Source organism: Drosophila simulans, chromosome 3R (assembly GCF_016746395.2).
Source record: "Drosophila simulans strain w501 chromosome 3R, Prin_Dsim_3.1, whole genome shotgun sequence".
Lineage (NCBI taxonomy): Eukaryota > Metazoa > Arthropoda > Insecta > Diptera > Drosophilidae > Drosophila > Drosophila simulans.
Window position 1 is genome coordinate 7,567,509 of NC_052523.2, and position 16,883 is coordinate 7,584,391.

General features: G+C 46.2%; 7 protein-coding genes across 8 annotated transcripts; 1 reads left to right on the forward strand and 6 right to left on the reverse strand.

Moving 5' to 3' along the window:
- Positions 1-174: 174 nt before the first annotated feature.
- Positions 175-2,728, reverse strand: LOC6727539 (kanadaptin). The gene is made up of 3 exons (XM_002102883.4): positions 1,423-2,728; positions 1,172-1,366; positions 175-1,108 (listed from the first exon to the last, which is right to left on the reverse strand). The coding sequence occupies exons 1-3, from the start codon at positions 2,608-2,610 to the stop codon at positions 311-313; spliced, it is 2,181 nt and encodes a 726-aa protein (XP_002102919.2). The 5' UTR covers positions 2,611-2,728; the 3' UTR covers positions 175-310.
- A 224-nt stretch (positions 2,729-2,952) lies between these two features.
- Positions 2,953-5,615, forward strand: LOC6727540. Its single transcript, XM_002102884.4, has 5 exons — positions 2,953-3,052; positions 3,119-3,166; positions 3,235-3,641; positions 3,698-3,899; positions 4,262-5,615. The coding sequence occupies exons 1-5, from the start codon at positions 3,038-3,040 to the stop codon at positions 5,366-5,368; spliced, it is 1,779 nt and encodes a 592-aa protein (XP_002102920.1). The 5' UTR covers positions 2,953-3,037; the 3' UTR covers positions 5,369-5,615.
- Positions 5,616-5,815: 200 nt separating this feature from the next.
- Positions 5,816-11,146, reverse strand: LOC6727541 (insulin-like growth factor-binding protein complex acid labile subunit). Of its 2 annotated transcripts, none has more exons than XM_016175548.3 (3): positions 10,837-11,146; positions 9,082-9,324; positions 5,816-7,669 (listed from the first exon to the last, which is right to left on the reverse strand). In XM_016175548.3, the coding sequence occupies exons 2-3, from the start codon at positions 9,103-9,105 to the stop codon at positions 6,080-6,082; spliced, it is 1,614 nt and encodes a 537-aa protein (XP_016034118.1). In that variant the 5' UTR covers positions 9,106-9,324; positions 10,837-11,146; the 3' UTR covers positions 5,816-6,079. The 2 variants fall into 2 exon arrangements, with proteins under 2 accessions (XP_016034118.1, XP_002102921.1); XM_002102885.4 differs by having other exon boundaries at positions 9,082-9,357.
- On the reverse strand, positions 8,443-8,853 carry LOC27207310. Its single transcript, XM_016183026.3, has one exon. The coding sequence runs from the start codon at positions 8,851-8,853 to the stop codon at positions 8,572-8,574; it is 282 nt and encodes a 93-aa protein (XP_016034120.1). The 3' UTR covers positions 8,443-8,571.
- Positions 11,147-11,455: 309 nt separating the features above from the next.
- On the reverse strand, positions 11,456-12,697 carry LOC6727542 (mitochondrial import inner membrane translocase subunit Tim22). Its single transcript, XM_002102886.4, has 3 exons — positions 12,323-12,697; positions 11,733-11,926; positions 11,456-11,663 (listed from the first exon to the last, which is right to left on the reverse strand). The coding sequence occupies exons 1-3, from the start codon at positions 12,558-12,560 to the stop codon at positions 11,508-11,510; spliced, it is 588 nt and encodes a 195-aa protein (XP_002102922.1). The 5' UTR covers positions 12,561-12,697; the 3' UTR covers positions 11,456-11,507.
- A 107-nt stretch (positions 12,698-12,804) lies between these two features.
- Positions 12,805-15,226, reverse strand: LOC6727543. Its single transcript, XM_002102887.4, has 3 exons — positions 13,547-15,226; positions 13,383-13,479; positions 12,805-13,321 (listed from the first exon to the last, which is right to left on the reverse strand). The coding sequence occupies exons 1-3, from the start codon at positions 15,083-15,085 to the stop codon at positions 12,918-12,920; spliced, it is 2,040 nt and encodes a 679-aa protein (XP_002102923.1). The 5' UTR covers positions 15,086-15,226; the 3' UTR covers positions 12,805-12,917.
- Positions 15,227-16,837, reverse strand: LOC6727544 (Golgi SNAP receptor complex member 1). Its single transcript, XM_002102888.4, has 4 exons — positions 16,725-16,837; positions 16,475-16,659; positions 15,532-15,920; positions 15,227-15,470 (listed from the first exon to the last, which is right to left on the reverse strand). The coding sequence occupies exons 1-4, from the start codon at positions 16,744-16,746 to the stop codon at positions 15,368-15,370; spliced, it is 699 nt and encodes a 232-aa protein (XP_002102924.1). The 5' UTR covers positions 16,747-16,837; the 3' UTR covers positions 15,227-15,367.
- Positions 16,838-16,883: the final 46 nt, after the last annotated feature.

Consider the following 16,883-nt stretch of genomic DNA (forward strand, 5'->3'; position numbering starts at 1 on the left):
TATGTGCGCAGGAATTTTAATCGAATCGCCGGATGAATCGTTTCGTGGAAGCCGCCACTCGACTCAAATCAGGGGTGATTGTCAGCGCGAAGGGGAGTTGCCAGCACTGGAATGGTGGTGAAAAGCTCTAGCACTCCGCCTGAAGTGCCGCCGAAGACCCATTAAACAAATAAATATAAAAACATTCAAGGGTTCAACATTTACAAAGTTACAATGAGAGGGTCTTAGAGAATACATCGATTACAAGTCTAGACTAGTTTTAAAGTACATCTAAACTAAATATTTGAAGTGTTTTAGGGCTACCAATGCGTTAGTAGCCAAACTTCTCGTTCAAGTGGGTGATTCCATCGCCGCTCTGGTTGGTCGGTGGCACCCACTTGGCGTACTTTTCGGTGTCCTCATGCTCGGCCAGCTCGTCCAGGTCCATGTCCACATCCTGGCGCTGCTTGTTGCGCTGTCGCTGGCGCTGACGTCGCTTTTTCTGCACTTCTTCCGGTTCCGATGTGTCGTCAGCTCGGGCAGTGATGTCTTCAGCTGGCGTGCTGGAGTCTTCTACGGGGGTACGGAGGACTTCATCTGGATTAGTAGAAGCAACAGCGTGGCTGGGAGCTGGGGGCGCTTCCGTTGAAACTTTTGTTGACCTCACGTTCTCTGGTTTTAGGACTTCCGTTTTAGCGACTGTTGGTTTGCTCTCTTCCGGTTGAGCAGGGAGTTTGGTTTCCTTCAAGCTATCGTGTTCTGGAGTCGATGGCTTTGTCGTACTTTCCGGCTGCGTCTCTTCCTTCTCCAAATTGTCCACCTCTGCCTCCTTTTCCTTTACTTTTTCTTTGACCTCGTCCTCTTCGACTTCCTCCTCATCGGAGGCAAATGCATTAGATTGAGGCATAGTCTGTGTGCTTGGTGACGCTTTGACCACCTTGAATTTACTAAACTGATTTCTCTTGCCAATCATGGGGAGCTGTTTTTTTTTGGCTGCACCACCTTCCTCGACGGCCGACTCCTTAGAACCCGCCGCAAGGCTTGTGGTAAATGGCAGAGCAGTGGGCTTGGCAATCTTCAGCAGGCGTTCCACTTTTTGCTGCTCGCCCTTGAGTCGTTGCTGCTCCAACTAATTGGAAGGCAAGGTCTTTAATCAATCATGTTGTTTATACTAATATCTGTAATTACTTACCCTTAACTTCTTGATCTCCGTCTTGTCCAGTTGCTCAACGTCTTTGGTGAGCATGTCCATGAAGTTGTCCAGATCATCACCTTCAGCTTGCTGTTTGGCCGCCAGCTCCTTCAGCTTTTTTTCCTTTTGTTGGTAAGTGGAAATCTCCTGCTCTACCTTTTCCAATTCCAAGTTGAGCTCAATCTCTTGTTTCAGCTGTGGAAAAGTTGGATTAGGTCGGTCAGTTGATCAAGAAGTCTTTTAAGACTTACCAAATCCTCATAGGTAAGGGTGACACTGACGCCAGCAGTGTCCTTTCGCTGCTTCTTACGCGCCACATCTCCGGTGCGGTCCCAAAACTCATCTTCGTCATCGGAGTCCCGATTCTTGAGCTGCTTCCTTTTTTGTGCCTCCTGGTTGGCTTGACGGAGCACACCATGCCTGTCCAGCGTTCGACATGCCTCCAGGGCGCACTGCACCACGCAGTCCTTCTTGCGACCCTTGTGGTTTACCTCCACAATGATTGGCCTGCCATTGGAATCGTCGAGCGGAAGCTCCACCCGGCAAACAAAGGAACCGGTGGACAGTTCGTCGCACCTGTACTCCAGATTTAGACCCTCTCGCTCGAAAAAACCGCGCAACGTTTTCTTTGGGTCATCGAAGAAGAGCTCCTCGTTGTTGGTGCTGGCGTAGGGATTGTGACTGAGATCCGTCTCCTCATCAGCGTCGTCGCCCATGCCCCAGCTGACGCCCTCGTTGCGCTCTCGCTCCTCAGCTTCCAGAAGCCTCAACTCTCGTTCCACGGCTGCATCAGCCAGCTCCTTCTCCCTTTTTTGACGCAGTTCGGTGACGGACAGCTCTGATTCCGGTTCCTCATCCTCGCCGGGACCCTGCAGGATATACACGCGTGTGCTGCCGCCTAACTTGAGCATGTGACCAACCCTCATCCGGATGTAAACCTTTGGCGGCACGCGCTGTTTGTTTAAAAAAGTCCCGTGTGTGCTGCCCATGTCGTAGATGTACCAGCCCTCTGGCTGATCGTTCTTTGGCTCCTCGTCCTCTTCTTCCATCTCATCGTCTTCCTTAGCGGAATCGGTCTTTGGCGGAGCCTTGGGCTTGTACTGCAGGACCACGTGGAAGCGTGAGATCGTCGGATGGGCGGCGGGCACATCGTTCTCCGGCAAACGACCGAATGTCCAGACCGCCTGTTGCTGCAGCTGGTGCACAGTGTCGATTATCTGGCCGGACTTGAGCACCTCAAAGCTGTAGACCTGATTTTCGCCTGGCGGAGCTGACCACTTAGGCACCTTGTACGGACAGACGGCCGCTGGCGAGGATTTTGGAGTTTTGGGGATTTTTAATGGCGGAGGCGGTGGCTCTGCGGGAACTTCAGAGCGCGGCTTCTCTGTGATAATCACTTTGGGTTTGGGCAGCGGAGCGGGCACTTTGAACTCGTTCATGTTGATGAACGGACGAAATCTGTTAATTTTTCCAGGTGTAAACAAATTTTTGCAAAATTAGCAGCTGTTCGGCGCAGTGAGACCAAATATTCGCCGCCTAATAAAACCGAACTCTTTCAACAGTTGTCCCGGGAAATAAAGCTTTCATATTTATTATATATTTTAAATAATGCAGTGGATTAATTTAAATTAAATTAAAAAGTGGAATGGTTTAATAAATGATTTCAAATAGCAATAAAAATCATTTTCCGTTATTCTTCTGAACCATAAAATTAGTCAAAACGCTAAAAATAGCTATGAAGTAGCTAAAATACCTATACAGACTAAAATAATCATCACCACCTCATGCTGGCGGTATTTTTGGTATTTTAACTACATTTAGTGTTGAATAAAATATAAAGTCATTCTAAACAACAAAAGGTGAAACATGCAGGAGCTCAAGGTGCGTTTATCGGCAACAAAATATATATTATAACTAATAAATAATGCCCTTATTTGTACGTTACAGCAACGTTTTGAGCGACGCCGTTTGGCGGATGACCTGAAACAAAAACAGGTGAGTGCCGTGTCGCAAAGCAGGTGCTATAAATAAACCAACTAACTAATGAATGCATAACAAACCAGGTAATCCAAGATCACCTGCTGCAGAAGATCCTGTACTCGAAGCGCCTGCTGGTGGACCATGTGGAGGCACTGGAGCACTGCATGCAGGAGCTGCAGACAGCCTCCAGCTCGAGTCCCGGCCGGCAATTGCTGACGACAAGGAACGCCTGCCTGATATTGGGCGGCACTCTGTTGGAGCACCTGATAACCCCACGCGGCATCCGGTACACCATGGTTCCATCCATCCTCATATCCGGCACCTTTGCCGCACTGTTCGCTGTGAAGAGCGTCTTCGTTTGCCGCAACAAAATCGTGGAGCGAAAGTTGGAGCAACTGGTCAAGACCATCGATGAGTTCGGCAACTGCATCCGTCGAAATATGACATACTTTCAGGAGATCATCATCATGAAACAAGCCGAACTTATAGAGTAATCCAAGAGATCTCAGTTTAATGAATTATATATCTAATGAGATTTCGTTACAGATCCCGTCAAATTGAGCGAGCTTGGGATTGCATAACGGCCGCCAAGGAGGTTACCGAGATCCTGTACGATGCCACCCGCAAACTGGAGACGGACTATCCCCTGCCGACAAAATACGGCGCCTACTATGCGCCCATGGAAGAACTGCGGGAGTGCGAGTACTTCAAGAACAATGTCACGGACTACAGTCCCAAGCACATAAAGGTAGCAAGGATTTATCTATATCTATATTTATTTACTTCTTATAAAGTGTTATATAAACTGGCTGTTCATTATAATCCTCAAATGATATCCACTATGAGACCATATCGGCAATTCAAAGTGCATATGGTAATCTTTAATGACGCATTCAACAGATAAATGATAAATGATAAGCAATTTTTAGTCGTTAATTGCTATTAAATGCAAATGGGAGAATAAGTAGAGCTTATTATCTATATTTCTCCTTATTTGTTGATCCGCAATTGCTTTCTATAAATATATTTTTCTTTTGTTACACTCGATATGTTATAATAAGTATTAAACTTTTTCAAATTACTTACTGATTTAAACAACAATTTTTCTAGGACTTTCACAACATCTTCGCCTATGTGCAGTCACAATACCTACTCCGGCTGGCACTCACCATCACAACTCGTCCCTCGATCTCTCAGCTAAGCGAGGATCTGGAGAAAATCGACAGCCTGGTGAGGCAGTTGGTGCAAGAGGAGGAGCAGCACTTCAGTAATCTAGCATTAGCCCTGCAGAACAGGAAGCAACTGGAACTGGCTGAGCTGAATGCGACAAGAGCAGAGCAACAGCAGAGTGGACCCATTGCTGTGCTGCAGCATTCCTCGCTAAAACTAAGCGCCTGTATGGTAGCCGTGGCCGCAGAGTGTCAAGCTCTGGATGTGACCCTTCAAAAACTCACAGTCACAGAGGCGGCAAAAAAGAACAACTCCAAGGAACTGGTGGCTGTGGCCAATAATATGCATGGCATCGAAAATGCCCTGGCCGTTTGCTGTGATGATTTCCAGCGATTGATGCTGGTCTACAACAAGTTCTTGCACAGTCAGCTGGATTTGGAAGGAGAGTTGCCGACGCCCAAGCAGGATGTCGACGATGAATTCCCCGAGAGCATTCTTAGGGTCGAGTTCTCGCAGAACGTGGATGCACCGCAGCAGAGGGATGACTTTTATGCGTACATGTACGATGAAAACGAGGAGCAGCACTTTGAGGCTGAGCAGAATGCTCCGTTTCCCACGCCGGAAAAGGAACTGCTTAACTTCGAGAAGCGTATTACCAAGGGAAAGTTTAAGCCTGTCCTTAAACAGCTGAAGGATCGCATCGATCCCATCAGACAAGTTATGCTGGAAAAGGAGCGCGAGGTTCTGGCCTCTAAGGGCATAAATGTGGACGAGCTGTTTGGCAAAATGGAAAGAGTCGAGCAGCAGCAGGCGGACAATCGCTTGGCGGATGCCACACCCTTACCTGTCTACGAATCCTCCAGCAACTCAGATTCGGACTCTGCTGACGAAGAGGCCTTCAGGCGGCGCAGCAAACAGCACAAGGAGCGTGATAATTTTGCTGAAATGCGTCAATTTCTAGCTCAGAAGCAGGCTATTAATCTGTTTAAGCTACCACCACCAACTGTGGCCGCCGCTGGGGAGGAGCTGCTCGAAAGTGAATGCTAGACGTGCTGGCTGTTTGTTTTGTTGTTCACTTGCCTGTTATCTCCTTTGCTCTGGGTATTATCTGTTTAAGCTTTTATCATTTATCTAGCCAACTGGAGAGATAGACCGCTCGCCAAGCGACGCCACCTTACCCTGACCACAACTTTCTGCCTTTCGGTTGTTCCTCGTGTTATGTTTCCTTACCATATTTAAAACTAAATAAAACATAGCAAGCAATAAATAAATGTTGTTAAGTAGGCCAACTCTACACATATGTATTATGTGCAAGCAATTGGGAAAGACTCATTTAAACTAATTAAGGGATTTTAAGTTGAAGCAAATCGACAAATTGTTTTGAAGGTACTTTTAAAACTTACATTTTTATAAATCAACTGACGGAATTTGTTAAGAACATAAGTTTGGCAATCACATTAACGATATATACACTATGTTAAGAACTTTAATTGGAATTAAAAATGTTTTATTACACACTAATGTGCGGATCTTAAGTACAATACAAACATCGATGGCTTCACTAAATACTAGGGTCTAGGGACTGGCAATGGGATCAGCTCCTTTGTGGAATTTAATACAGGGAGCACCTACATATGTACAGGATAGCACGCACAGGAAGTCTTTCGGTTGGGATCGCGTCACTGTCGTGGACATCTTTGGCTCGAAACTTGTGCAGCTAGCTCGGAATTTGAACCGCATTAGGATTTCAACACCGTGTTAGGCATTGGCAGCGCCAGTGGTCACCCCACTGCTGCTTCCGGCATGGACATTATTGAACTTGCTGGCCACCGAGGCGGGCTGCAGCTGCGAGAACTGCGACAGATTGCTGCCCCTAACGCTGGTGTACCGGATGGGTTGTACTCCGTAATCGCTGCCCTTGAGCCGCCGGCGCACACAGACCACGACGAATCCGATCACAAGACCAATTACCAGGACAATGCTGGCTATGATGGCGGTGAGTATTATGTAGCGGCGTCGCAGGAATCGCGGTGGCTCCTCGTCCACCTCGCGATATTTCTTGGGTATCACCATTTTGCAGATCCGTTCGGCTGTCAAATTGGAGAGCGGCGATCCGGCCAGAAGGTATGGCGTTTCACAACGCGCCTCGGTTCCATCCCATTCCCGGTCGATGTGGTTCAGTCCAACCAGCTCCAGGGCTTTGAACAGTTCGCAGCTGCAATACCAGGGATTTCCGGAGATGCTCATGCGACGGAGTCGTGGCCAGGGTTCACTCGTAGAATTACTACTGTTATTGCTCGAACCGGTGGCATTCAGAACCAGAGTGGTCAGTGCATTCCAGGACAAGTCCAACTTCGACAAATTCCGACTGCTCAGCAGATCGGCCAGCTCCAAGCGCTCCAGCTTCGAGTTCCTAGAGCAATCTAGGTGCTCCAAGGCAGGCAAGTTCAGAGCTCCTTTCTCCAGGCTTCGCAGCGATGGCATGCTACTGATGTTCAGCCGTTTCAGGGAATCCAAGCCCTGCAGGCTATTCTCCTTCAAGCTGAGAAATGCATTTCCTGCCAAGTTGAGTTGAACCAAAGACTTGCCCAATTGCTGCAGGCTGGCTGGCATCGTGGAAAACTCATTTCCGGAGACATCCAGGAAACGGAGGTTTGTGAGCTTCGGGAAAAGCTGTGCTGGTAGAGACATCAGGCCATTGTGGGAGAGATCCAGTCGCTGCAGTGTAGCAACCGATGCAATGGCGGCTGTGGTGGCTTCATCCAGGGCACTCAGCTTGTTGTAGGCCAAGTTCAGCTTGGTCAAGTGGGGAGTGTGCTCGAAGAGCCGCCGATCCAGTCGAGCTATCCGGTTGTGACTCAGGTCCAGGTCTCGCAAGCCAATCGGCTCGTAGCGAGTGTTGCGGAATGGACCTCTGAAGAGATCCGGCACCAAGGCATCGTCGGTTAGCTCATTCCAGCTGATGTAAAGGGCCTGCACATTGGGCACGTCCATGAACAGCGGAGCCTGCAGATCCTGCAGGCCACAGTGGCGGCAGGAGAGCGTTAAGCTGGCATTTGTGGCCGGCAGCTGTTGGAGCAACTTGATCCTATTGCCCGAGTACGAGACCACAATCTCCGATGCAGCTCCGGACGCAATCGCCTGGCTGCCAAACTGCTCCGGCCAGCGGGCCAGGATGTGCTCGAAATTCCTCACCGAGCAGTCCAGGTTGAAGTGCGTCCGATGATCCACATCCTGGGTGCTGAGGCATAGGCACGTCTGGCAGATGTTGCTCACCGGCTGGTACGGAATGTCCTCATGTTGACCACGAACTTCAGTGGCCAGGTGCAAAGCCGCTCCTGCAAGGAACTGAAGGAAAATAAGGTCTTAAGTTAAATAATATTCCATATTTAACATTTTTTATTAGATATTTCATATTACATTCCTACATTATTTGTGGAATATATCTAGTTATAATGTAGCTGATCTAGAGTATTAAATTCAGCTTCAAATTAAAATATTTTTTGGATTGTTTTTGGGAATTCTTCAATTTTTAATAACAAAGCAAATCAAACTTTATTTATATCTTTGCTTCATTTGGTCATTAAAAAAAGGTATTTTAGGGAGATTATAATATTCTCGGAAAAACAACTTGAGTAACATGCACGTGTCCCTTGCAATTTTCGCCACATTTTCTGACCATGGGGTGGGGTGTTGTATATCTGATTTGAAGCTGCTTCTCATATGTCACGATTGCCCCGAAGTACAAGTGTTCAGACAGACGAAAGTACTTTGGAGACCAGTAAGGTTGGCGCCATTAATATAATTGCATTGCTGCATCCAAGAGGTCTAAAAGCTGATACGTGTAGCGAATACCAATGCAATGTTTTATAGGAATTTCATATAGCAAAAGTAACTTGATTTTCTTTTAAGGAACAGTCGTGCCATCTAAACTGATAATTGATTGCATTGAATACTAAGAAATTACGTATACGACAGGGTTAACGCACACAAGTTCGCTTAGTCAGCCTACAAAAGTGTGCGCACTTTTTTAAAAAAATCAATCATTTCTGGGTCAGTATACAAAACAAAGAAATTATTCTGTCATCGATCGTTGGTCTGTACACCGCAATAAATATTTATATAATTAACCAAGTATATATTTTACATTAGCATGCTATGGAACATATGGGTTCTAGTGAGATAACATTGATTGGTATAGATTCGGTCAGCCATATTCTACATAGATGCGTCTGGTTGGTCGGCTGCAACTAGTCTCCGAGGAACTTTAACATTATTACATCAAGAACTACATCCTCGGCTTTGTCAATCACACACAAGGAGAATACGAGCTCGGCCATCTTTCTCCAACGATCCCCACGATTTCTGTTCATGTTCATTAGGGCTTTGAAGTAAATTGCGATTGGTATCCGTACTATTGCTGCTTTCATGTGTCTTGAAGACTTGAGATAAATTTGTGGCAAAACATGTTCAACTGATATCGGTGAGTGAAAACTAAAAGCTAATGCGATTGTATCTGGGACGTGACGCATCTGATTGACTCACACAGATCTGATTCGATAACCTATGTGGCATCCTAATTTTTTTGTTTTGGGGTCCGGAAGGAGGTCATCGATGTGCTTCATAAAAAGGTCTCCCCACTTGGGCACTTTCAGGGAAGGAGCTTTACGAAAAAACACTCTCTGATCCCCACTATCTGGGCCCAAAGTATGTGCGATAAGATAGGGTTACTGTTTTGGATGGCTGAAATATTTACTCACCAACAGCAGAAGCTTGTGCTTCATTATGGTATCGGTTATATGTAGATTCGATTTCGATTTCGATTTCGGTTTCGGTGTTTTCCAACTCAGGCGTACTGAATTTCGAGTTATGTTGCTTGTAGCTTTTGAGTTTCTTGTTAGTGCACTTATTTGTCTTTTGATTGCACTTTTATCCAGAACATTTACTTATTATTTTTTTTAGCGCAGCACAAGCGAGCGTACTGCTTGCCTCGCAGTATAGAACTAAATTCATGAATCAAGTAAAGCCGCCGTGGACTGGGGCATTATTTGTTTTGATTAGATATCGGTGGGCAGGAGAAGAGAGGCTCTCTCGGGTCTCCACTCTCTCATCCTCCCTCTCCCGCGCTCTCTCTCCCACGTTCTCAGTTCTGAGATAGTAATCTAAGCGGTCGGTAAAGTAAAAGTGAATTCTAATTGAGTCATCAACGGACTCTTCTGTCTTTCTGGCTCTCCCCCTCCGCTTTCACTCTGTTTCTATCTTCCTCTCCGCAAGGTCGTCAGATTGCTTTGCTGCTTTCTTCGCCAGCTAATTGCTCGTAGCCAACCCCACCTGGCTAAAGTGCAATCGCTTTTTGAGCATACAACCCATACAGTGTGGCACCCCTACGGCGAATTTCAGTATTTCAAGGAAAAGTACATATATGAATGGATTTAAGAGGCTTATCTTTGTGAGAAAACAAATAAGATTGATGCACCACGAATCTATTTGCTATAACTATGAGATCCACATATGTAATGATAGTTACTTTCAAAACTTTTGTAATTTAAATCCAAATAAACTTCTTTACTATTCTCGCTTTAGTGATCTAAATATTCTTTAAGAACAGTTCAAAAGTTAACTTAATATTTGATTTTCTGAAATATTTAAAAAGTTCTACAAAATTTCTCATTAACTTATCTTGTATTTATTCAGTTTAAGAAGTTGCACTGTATTGTTTAGCTTCGAGCAGATTGCGCTGCGATAAGATAAGACTTTGTCTCTCGATGTGGCAACAAGTGTCGCTGGAGCCCAAAAAAAACAGACCATCAGTTGACTCAGCTTAGCCCCAACACAGCTGCTCCAAATGACTTTTGATTCACTGGCCGAAGGAGAGCCAATTAGATGCGATCGCAATTGCAAGTGTCACTTGGTTCCATTGAACTTGCTGACGCCTGGCATCGGGAATTAAGAATCGAGAAATGAGAAACGAGAGCGAAGAATGAAGAATCGAGAATTGAGCTGTTCGCTGAGAAAGGCAAACAAGAAGTGTTTGTGGCTCTGGAATTGGTTGCATAAACAAAACACTGACGAAGTTAACCGAGCACAGCCAGACGACCAATGTTGCCCAGACACTTGTGACTCACGATCGCATTGGAGGCAAGTACAGTGGACACTGCGATTGTAAAGAATCTGAAGATACTTAAGTTTCTAAAACTCCATTCTATTATTTTATGGTGGTAGCCTTCAAATTCATACTATTAGCAAATGCTTAATATTTCGAATACCCTTTATACCTGCTTTATTTGTATCTACCTAAAAAGCACTATCTTTTAAATGTCCTAAGCCCGCCTTTGATGTCCCTAGCAAATGCTATCAGAAACAAGTTCCCCGTCTGCCTTCTTATCCGATGCCCACTGTAAGCGTTCTCCTAAGAGATTTGATATCTGTCGCCTCGCCTCCAATAGCGTTTCTTTCAAGAAACCGCAAGGGTGGAGGTCGGGACGCACATCCGTGGCAAAGTTCCATGTGCTTACTAGTCGTTAGTCTGTGTTTAATTTAATGATGAAGGCTTTTGCATATTCCGTGAACTGCACGCGACCCAACCGCACACACAATAAAAGTAAATGCCCGTCGAGTGCGAATGAAACCCGTTTGCGTCGCTGCGGTCACTGCTGATCTTGCCGATGTTGCTGCTGTTGCACTTTTGCAGCTGCTTGGTGAACGATGCTCATCCTCGTCTGGAGAAGAAACACGCGCGAATGCTGAAGCCGAAAACGGAAACGTTTGCGCAGAGGAGCCAGCCAGCGAACGATCTCTACCTGCCCGCCGCTCGAGTCGAACTGAACAAAAAACCGAAACTGGAAATTTGCTGCTGGATCAAGATTCCCGTTCGCGTTCCCACAAAAGTGGACACAGTGCTCCCCCGAAAAGAAAACCGGTCGGGGGCTCGCTGGCCGAATTTGAAAGCGAGACTGTGGCACATTGTTTATGCCACACAGTGCCTTTTTGATTGGGGCGCAATATTAATGTGTGGCAGCTGCACTTTTCCAAATGTCAGGGCTCCAAATGGGAGCCAACCGGAAATGGGGGCCATTATAGGTCGTGACGAAAGCGTTTCCTTGGCGGCGATTCACAAAAGCATAGCCATAGACGTTAGTTAGAAACGAACATTTACTACGAAACAAGGTAACCGAAGAATATGAGCCTATCTAGAATGCATGTAGTAGTCGATGGCCGTGGAGAAGGCAGCGAATCCCAGGCCGCCGATGATGCCCGCCTTAACGCCAGCACGCAATCCAATCAGTCCGCCAGTGATGCCTCCAGCATAGGTGCCATTCTTCCAGTCCGTGACGCCCCGATGCTGCAAAAATCAAAGGGAGTCCTAGTTAATACAAACTAGTACACAACGCTTTTGAGCAGGTGGACTTACGCTCTCGATGGTGCACTCCACGGCGGAGAACACACAGCCGATGAGCGCGAAATTCTTCGCGTAGGAGTGGGTGGTGGAGCGCATTTCGCGGAACACTTCCCTGGCCGTCTGCTTCTTCTCATTCGCGAAGGGATCGGCCATGTTGGGATTAACGGAGGCACTGAACAAACCCAAAGCTGCACCCAAGCCATAGCCTGAAATGGAGGATAGATATATATAGTTTTCATAAATTTGAATTCTTATATTTGAGTTACTAACAAATACTGAATCTGAAACGTCTGGATATAGCATATTGCAAAAGTAAATAATTAAACATATTATAATATGATTAGCTTTTTGTTAAACTTTCATTAATGATTGTTAAACCATTAATATTAACATTTAATAATCAAGCATTATTGGTGAAACGAATTAGAGGGTATTGTTATAAAATAATAATAATGGATGGATTAAGGATCGCACATATATGACAATTTAAATGTCCAATGACTTGAATATGCAATAATCTGTGATAATCAAGAGGGAATTGTTTTGCAAGTGGCTGTTTTGATTATGAACAATTAGTTTAAGAAGTAGGTAGTGTCACCCACCCATCACACAGGCCATGGTGCATTTGAATCCACAGCTCTCCACCGCCGTTTCGATGAACTTCTCCTCGTTGGTCTTGATCTTCACCGGGCCGTTGCTCTTGGGGATTATGATGTTCTCCCGGTAACGCTGCATGTTTCCGACGTACTCCATCGCCATGCGATCCAAATCCGGATCGCCAAACATTTTGGGCGCCGTCACCGACGATTCATTGTTTCCGGCGTTGGGCAGCACGGACATCTTTGCTATTTTATATAGATTTTTATTCACAAATGCAGGATTTTGTTTTGCGCTAAACGTGTTGTGTAAAAAAAACCAAAATTATTATCACATCGCCGAACAGCTGCTTGCCAGGGCTGAACTATCGGAGCAAGGAGTGCTTATCGACAAGCAGAAAACTATTATCGATTGTCCCAAGAAACCAATGAAATCGGCGGGGAAGTACCTTTTTTAAATTTTTCTCTTTAAAATTGAATTCAAAAGCTTAATTTTTTATTACATTACATTTAATGTTCAACATTTTCACATATGGGTGACAGTTATACAAGGTACACTCAAATTTACTTGTGAAAATCCTTAGAAAATTAGAAATCCTAATTAACCAAGAAACCGTATCGAAAAACTGGACTGGTACTTGGAGTCTTCGCAGGCTCGAATGCGTTTCCCCAACTCGTTGCAGGTCTTCTTCATCGCCTGGATATGAGCACGACGGGCCTGTATATCGGCCATGCACTTATCGTAGTCGTACATCAGGCCCGGCTTGAAGAGCAGTCCGCCCTTGGTCTCCAGCTTGTCCCGCTTGGACTTGAGGTCAGCGTGCTCCAGCTGCAGCCTGGTCAGATCCTTGCGCAGCTTGTTCCGCCGCTCGAATCTGTCGATGTACTCGGCCCTCGCTTTGGAGAGCATGTAGGAGATCATGTCCCGCTTCTCACGCACGCACGTCTCCTCGATCATGGACTTCTTGTAGTTCGACTGCATGACCGCAACATCCTTGCACTTTTCTATACAATTATGCATGTGAGTTTAACGATTAATTTAAAGTTGTGGAGTTCACCAATTTACCCTCTAGTTGCTTGCTCAACTGTATTATGGATTCGTTGGCGCACAGCATTTGCGAAATGGTCAACGTCTCAGTGACCCGCTCGAATTTCATCACTTTCTGCGGGAGAAGAATATACTCGTATTTTTCCACAAGATTTTAAGTTCCTAGCACTGTTCGTCCTTACCTCATCCACAAATGCCAGGTTGTGGAGGTTCAAGTTGAGCTCGTAGCGCTTCTCGCTGATCTGGTTGCGAAGGTCCTGCATGCGCCTGAGATCGTTGTCCAGCGCGCGCCTCAAGCGATCCATGTCCTTGCGGATGAGTGTCTTGCGCATGAATCCCTCCAGACGCTGCTCCTCGTTGAAGGCGAGGACAGAATACGAGTTAAGCTCCAGCATGGCGCGCGACGCACTGTGTCCGTTCTTGATCTTGATCATCTTCACCCGCTCCATCAGATTGTCCACCGAGTTGAGGGCATTCATCCAGCGAATGAACTCGCCAGCAGCATCGTCCGGTGGCAGTGGCTGAAAGTTGTTGAACTTGCGATTGCGACGGAAGTAGTCGCAGACGACGTTGTTCAGAAGGGTGTTTTGGTACTTCTCGAAGGTGTAGTCGTCTACCAGACGCTGCAGCTCCAGCAACATCTTGCGCTTGTCCAACAGGTGCTCCTTGTTCTTCTCGGTGTTCTCCGCATTTTCCACCACGGTATTGATGAGATTGTTCAGGAAGTCGACAGTGAGGCGATGCCAGAATGGTTCTTCAACCGGGACTTGCAGCTCCTGGTGGGTCTCCAACTCCGCATCGACAGCCTCAGTGAACATGGCCATGGTGTCCACTTCCTCCCCAATGACGACCTGTTTTTCTGTCGGCTCTTGCTCATCCGGCAGATCATCCATCAGTACGGATTCGTCGTCCTCTTCCGACTCACCCGCCGCATTTTGAGCTGTGCTAGCATCCTGATCGGAACCCGAAGAACCCCCCGACTCACCCTCGCCGGCATCGTCTGTGCCATCCTTGTGAAATACACCATCATCTGTCTCCGGTTTGGTGTCGGACTTGTCCTGAGCGTTGTTGTCCGGTTCAGGTTCTGGTTCCGGGTCCGGATCGAGTGATATGTCCGATATGCTTGGCAGACTTTCAAATCCGCGGATAAACTCACTCTTTATGGACACTCCCAGCCTGGGCAAGGGCTCATCCACGCTGCCTTCCGAATCGAGATCCTCTTCGATTTCCTCTTCGACGACAACGCTTTCACGTAGAGATGGAGGCTTTTCGTTAAGGATGGCCTTTATATCTTCGAGGTCATCTTCGGAATCCTCGCCGCCCGATTCCACGGAATGGAGTTCCTCCTTATCCTCGTCTTCCGGCATTTCTTCAGATTCTATTGGAGCCGTAACCAGCGCAGCCTTCATAGCCTCTTCCTCGTCTTTTTTGGCGAGCCTTTCCTTAATCCTCTGGAGCTTTTCGCGCTTTCGTTCGTCGGCGGTAGCAAGACCCTTTTGTTTGGCTCCAGATTCCCGCCCTTCCTTTGAGGTTTCTTCATCCTCGGCTGGCAATACTGTTTCGCCTTCTCCTTCGATTTGATCTACGTTAGCTGCCTCACCTTGGATTTCTGCTCCCTCCGCCGCTTCAGCGATCGTTACTAGTTTGGGAGCATCCTCCGCGGCTGGAATCTCCTCGGCATTGTCTATGGGGGCGGCCTCTTCGGGTGGATTTTCAGCCATCTCTGTGCAATTGAAGTCGTTTCAATAAGGTAGCTCTATAAATGTTTTGGGTTTCTTTTTGGTATATACATAGGTTGTTATGTTTGCTGTTTGCCTAAAGTTATTAACTGCTGCTTGAGATTAGGATCAAGGGCTGTTGGGTTTCTCTTATATAGTACATTTTATTGCTATCACAAGTTAATCATACACATATACCGTCGGAAAAAACAAACTAAAATTGCAATTGTCTGTAATGGAGTTGAATGCAAGCTCTATCTTTGGCCAAATCGCGGTGGCAAGTCACTAGTTGAAGGCGTAGAGCAGCAGCAAGATCACACAGAAGCCAATAACTGCTCCCAGGATCAGCGAATCGCGTCGCTTTTTAATGTTGATGCGCTGAATGAGACTGTGGATATAATTTGATAAGTAAATATGAATAAATTGAATTGATAACTCTTCTATCTCACCTGGAAATCAGTGGGAATCGATTGGAGATATCGTTAAAGCGGGTCTGCAGCCGCTTGAATGCCTGTCGCTGGGCGTGAAGATGGTCACGCGTCTCAATCGCGATATTTATCTGATCGTTGACCAGGTGACTGGCGCTGTTGAGGTGCCCGCTCTCCTTCAGGTACATTTCTCGCCGGTTCAGGCCCGAGATGGATGGACTGCCGGAGCTGGTGGCCAATCCTGAGCCACGAAGCAGCTCCTCGCGCTCAATTCGCATTGTGTGATTGGCGCAGATCTTATTGAACTCCTGGCGGTAGCCCTGCAGGATCTCTCGATGCCTCTGCAGTGTGTGCATGGCGGCTGCTCCAGAGGCGGGCAAATCGGACATGGACTCATTTAGCGAGGATAGCTGCAATTAAGAAGGATGAAATAGTTATATCCAGCTGCTATACAAATGGGAATTGCCTAGAACACTTAGATAACTAAACAAGATATACTACAGCAAAACAATTTGAACATTTTGTGGTTCAGTCGCTGACTCATTCATTACTTTCAAGTTATCTATTAAATTATTTATCAAAACGAATTCATTTAGCGAATCCAAGGAGGAATACTTAAACGTTTTCCTTTAAAGAACCTAGCAAAGATCAGTTCAATTAAAGCTTGAAAAATAATATAATATATTAATATATACAGATTCATAGAAAATTGGAAAGTGATGGAATGTTTTCAATATAAGTATCTTAATCGTGGCAGTTTTTTAATTGTGCACTGAATTCTGCTAATTAAATTATGATTTTTGGGAAGGTTTTGTAGGAAATTAGTTATTTATAGTATCACATAGCCGGTAGCACCGAAATTTGCGTAATAAATAAATAGGGATCAGCACTATATCTTCGAGTTTAATCCCAGCTTAAAGTTTTAATCCCTGCACCAGCGCAGGCATTGGGTCACCTATCGCACCTTCTCCAGCATCTGCTCGATCTCCTCCGACAGCGAATCGAAGACGTGCTCGCCCAGGAGCGGCGATGTGTCAACGCCTCCTAGTCCTCCACTTCCACCTCCTCCGCTGCCAGCTCCGATTTTGCTGAATGCCACCAGCTTCAGGTCGATCTCGTTCTCCAGGCTCCTCGCCTGCTTCCTGAGCACTGTGCGGGAGGTCGAGAGAAGAGAAGGCTTATATGGAAGGCAACCATTAAGTCCCACTGCTCACCATCGTAGCTGGATCCTCCCATTTGTCCAAAATAGTTTTCCTTTATTTGTTCGACTTTCGTGTGGCAATCGGTGTGACCAGGTCAGGCCAGGCCCAACTGGGATGAGTTGAGAGTATCGCAAAAGATTAATAAAGGCCCTATTTAATAAATAAATATTT

Coding starts and splice junctions, on each gene's coding strand:
- LOC6727543 (XM_002102887.4), bottom strand. CDS start 15,085: ATGGCTGAAAATCCACCCGAAGAGGCCGCCCCCATAGACAATGCCGAG. Junction 13,480..13,546: donor ACCTGGCATTTGTGGATGAG/GTAAGGACGAAC, acceptor CTTCTCCCGCAG/AAAGTGATGAAATTCGAGCG. Junction 13,322..13,382: donor GTTGAGCAAGCAACTAGAGG/GTAAATTGGTGA, acceptor ATAATTGTATAG/AAAAGTGCAAGGATGTTGCG.
- LOC6727541 (XM_016175548.3), bottom strand. CDS start 9,105: ATGAAGCACAAGCTTCTGCTGTTG. Junction 7,670..9,081: donor AGCACAAGCTTCTGCTGTTG/GTGAGTAAATAT, acceptor ATTTTCCTTCAG/TTCCTTGCAGGAGCGGCTTT.
- LOC6727544 (XM_002102888.4), bottom strand. CDS start 16,746: ATGGGAGGATCCAGCTACGATG. Junction 15,921..16,474: donor TCGAGCAGATGCTGGAGAAG/GTGCGATAGGTG, acceptor TCTTAATTGCAG/CTATCCTCGCTAAATGAGTC. Junction 15,471..15,531: donor CGATTCCCACTGATTTCCAG/GTGAGATAGAAG, acceptor TTATATCCACAG/TCTCATTCAGCGCATCAACA.
- LOC27207310 (XM_016183026.3), bottom strand. CDS start 8,853: ATGCGTCACGTCCCAGATACAATCGCATTAGCTTTTAGTTTTCACTCA.
- LOC6727542 (XM_002102886.4), bottom strand. CDS start 12,560: ATGTCCGTGCTGCCCAACGCCGGAAACAATGAATCGTCGGTGACGGCG. Junction 11,927..12,322: donor CACCATGGCCTGTGTGATGG/GTGGGTGACACT, acceptor CCTCCATTTCAG/GCTATGGCTTGGGTGCAGCT. Junction 11,664..11,732: donor TGGAGTGCACCATCGAGAGC/GTAAGTCCACCT, acceptor TGATTTTTGCAG/CATCGGGGCGTCACGGACTG.
- LOC6727539 (XM_002102883.4), bottom strand. CDS start 2,610: ATGAACGAGTTCAAAGTGCCCGCTCCGCTGCCCAAACCCAAAGTGATT. Junction 1,367..1,422: donor CCCTTACCTATGAGGATTTG/GTAAGTCTTAAA, acceptor ACTTTTCCACAG/CTGAAACAAGAGATTGAGCT. Junction 1,109..1,171: donor CGGAGATCAAGAAGTTAAGG/GTAAGTAATTAC, acceptor CCTTCCAATTAG/TTGGAGCAGCAACGACTCAA.
- LOC6727540 (XM_002102884.4), top strand. Junction 3,642..3,697: donor AAACAAGCCGAACTTATAGA/GTAATCCAAGAG, acceptor ATTTCGTTACAG/ATCCCGTCAAATTGAGCGAG. Junction 3,900..4,261: donor ACAGTCCCAAGCACATAAAG/GTAGCAAGGATT, acceptor CAATTTTTCTAG/GACTTTCACAACATCTTCGC.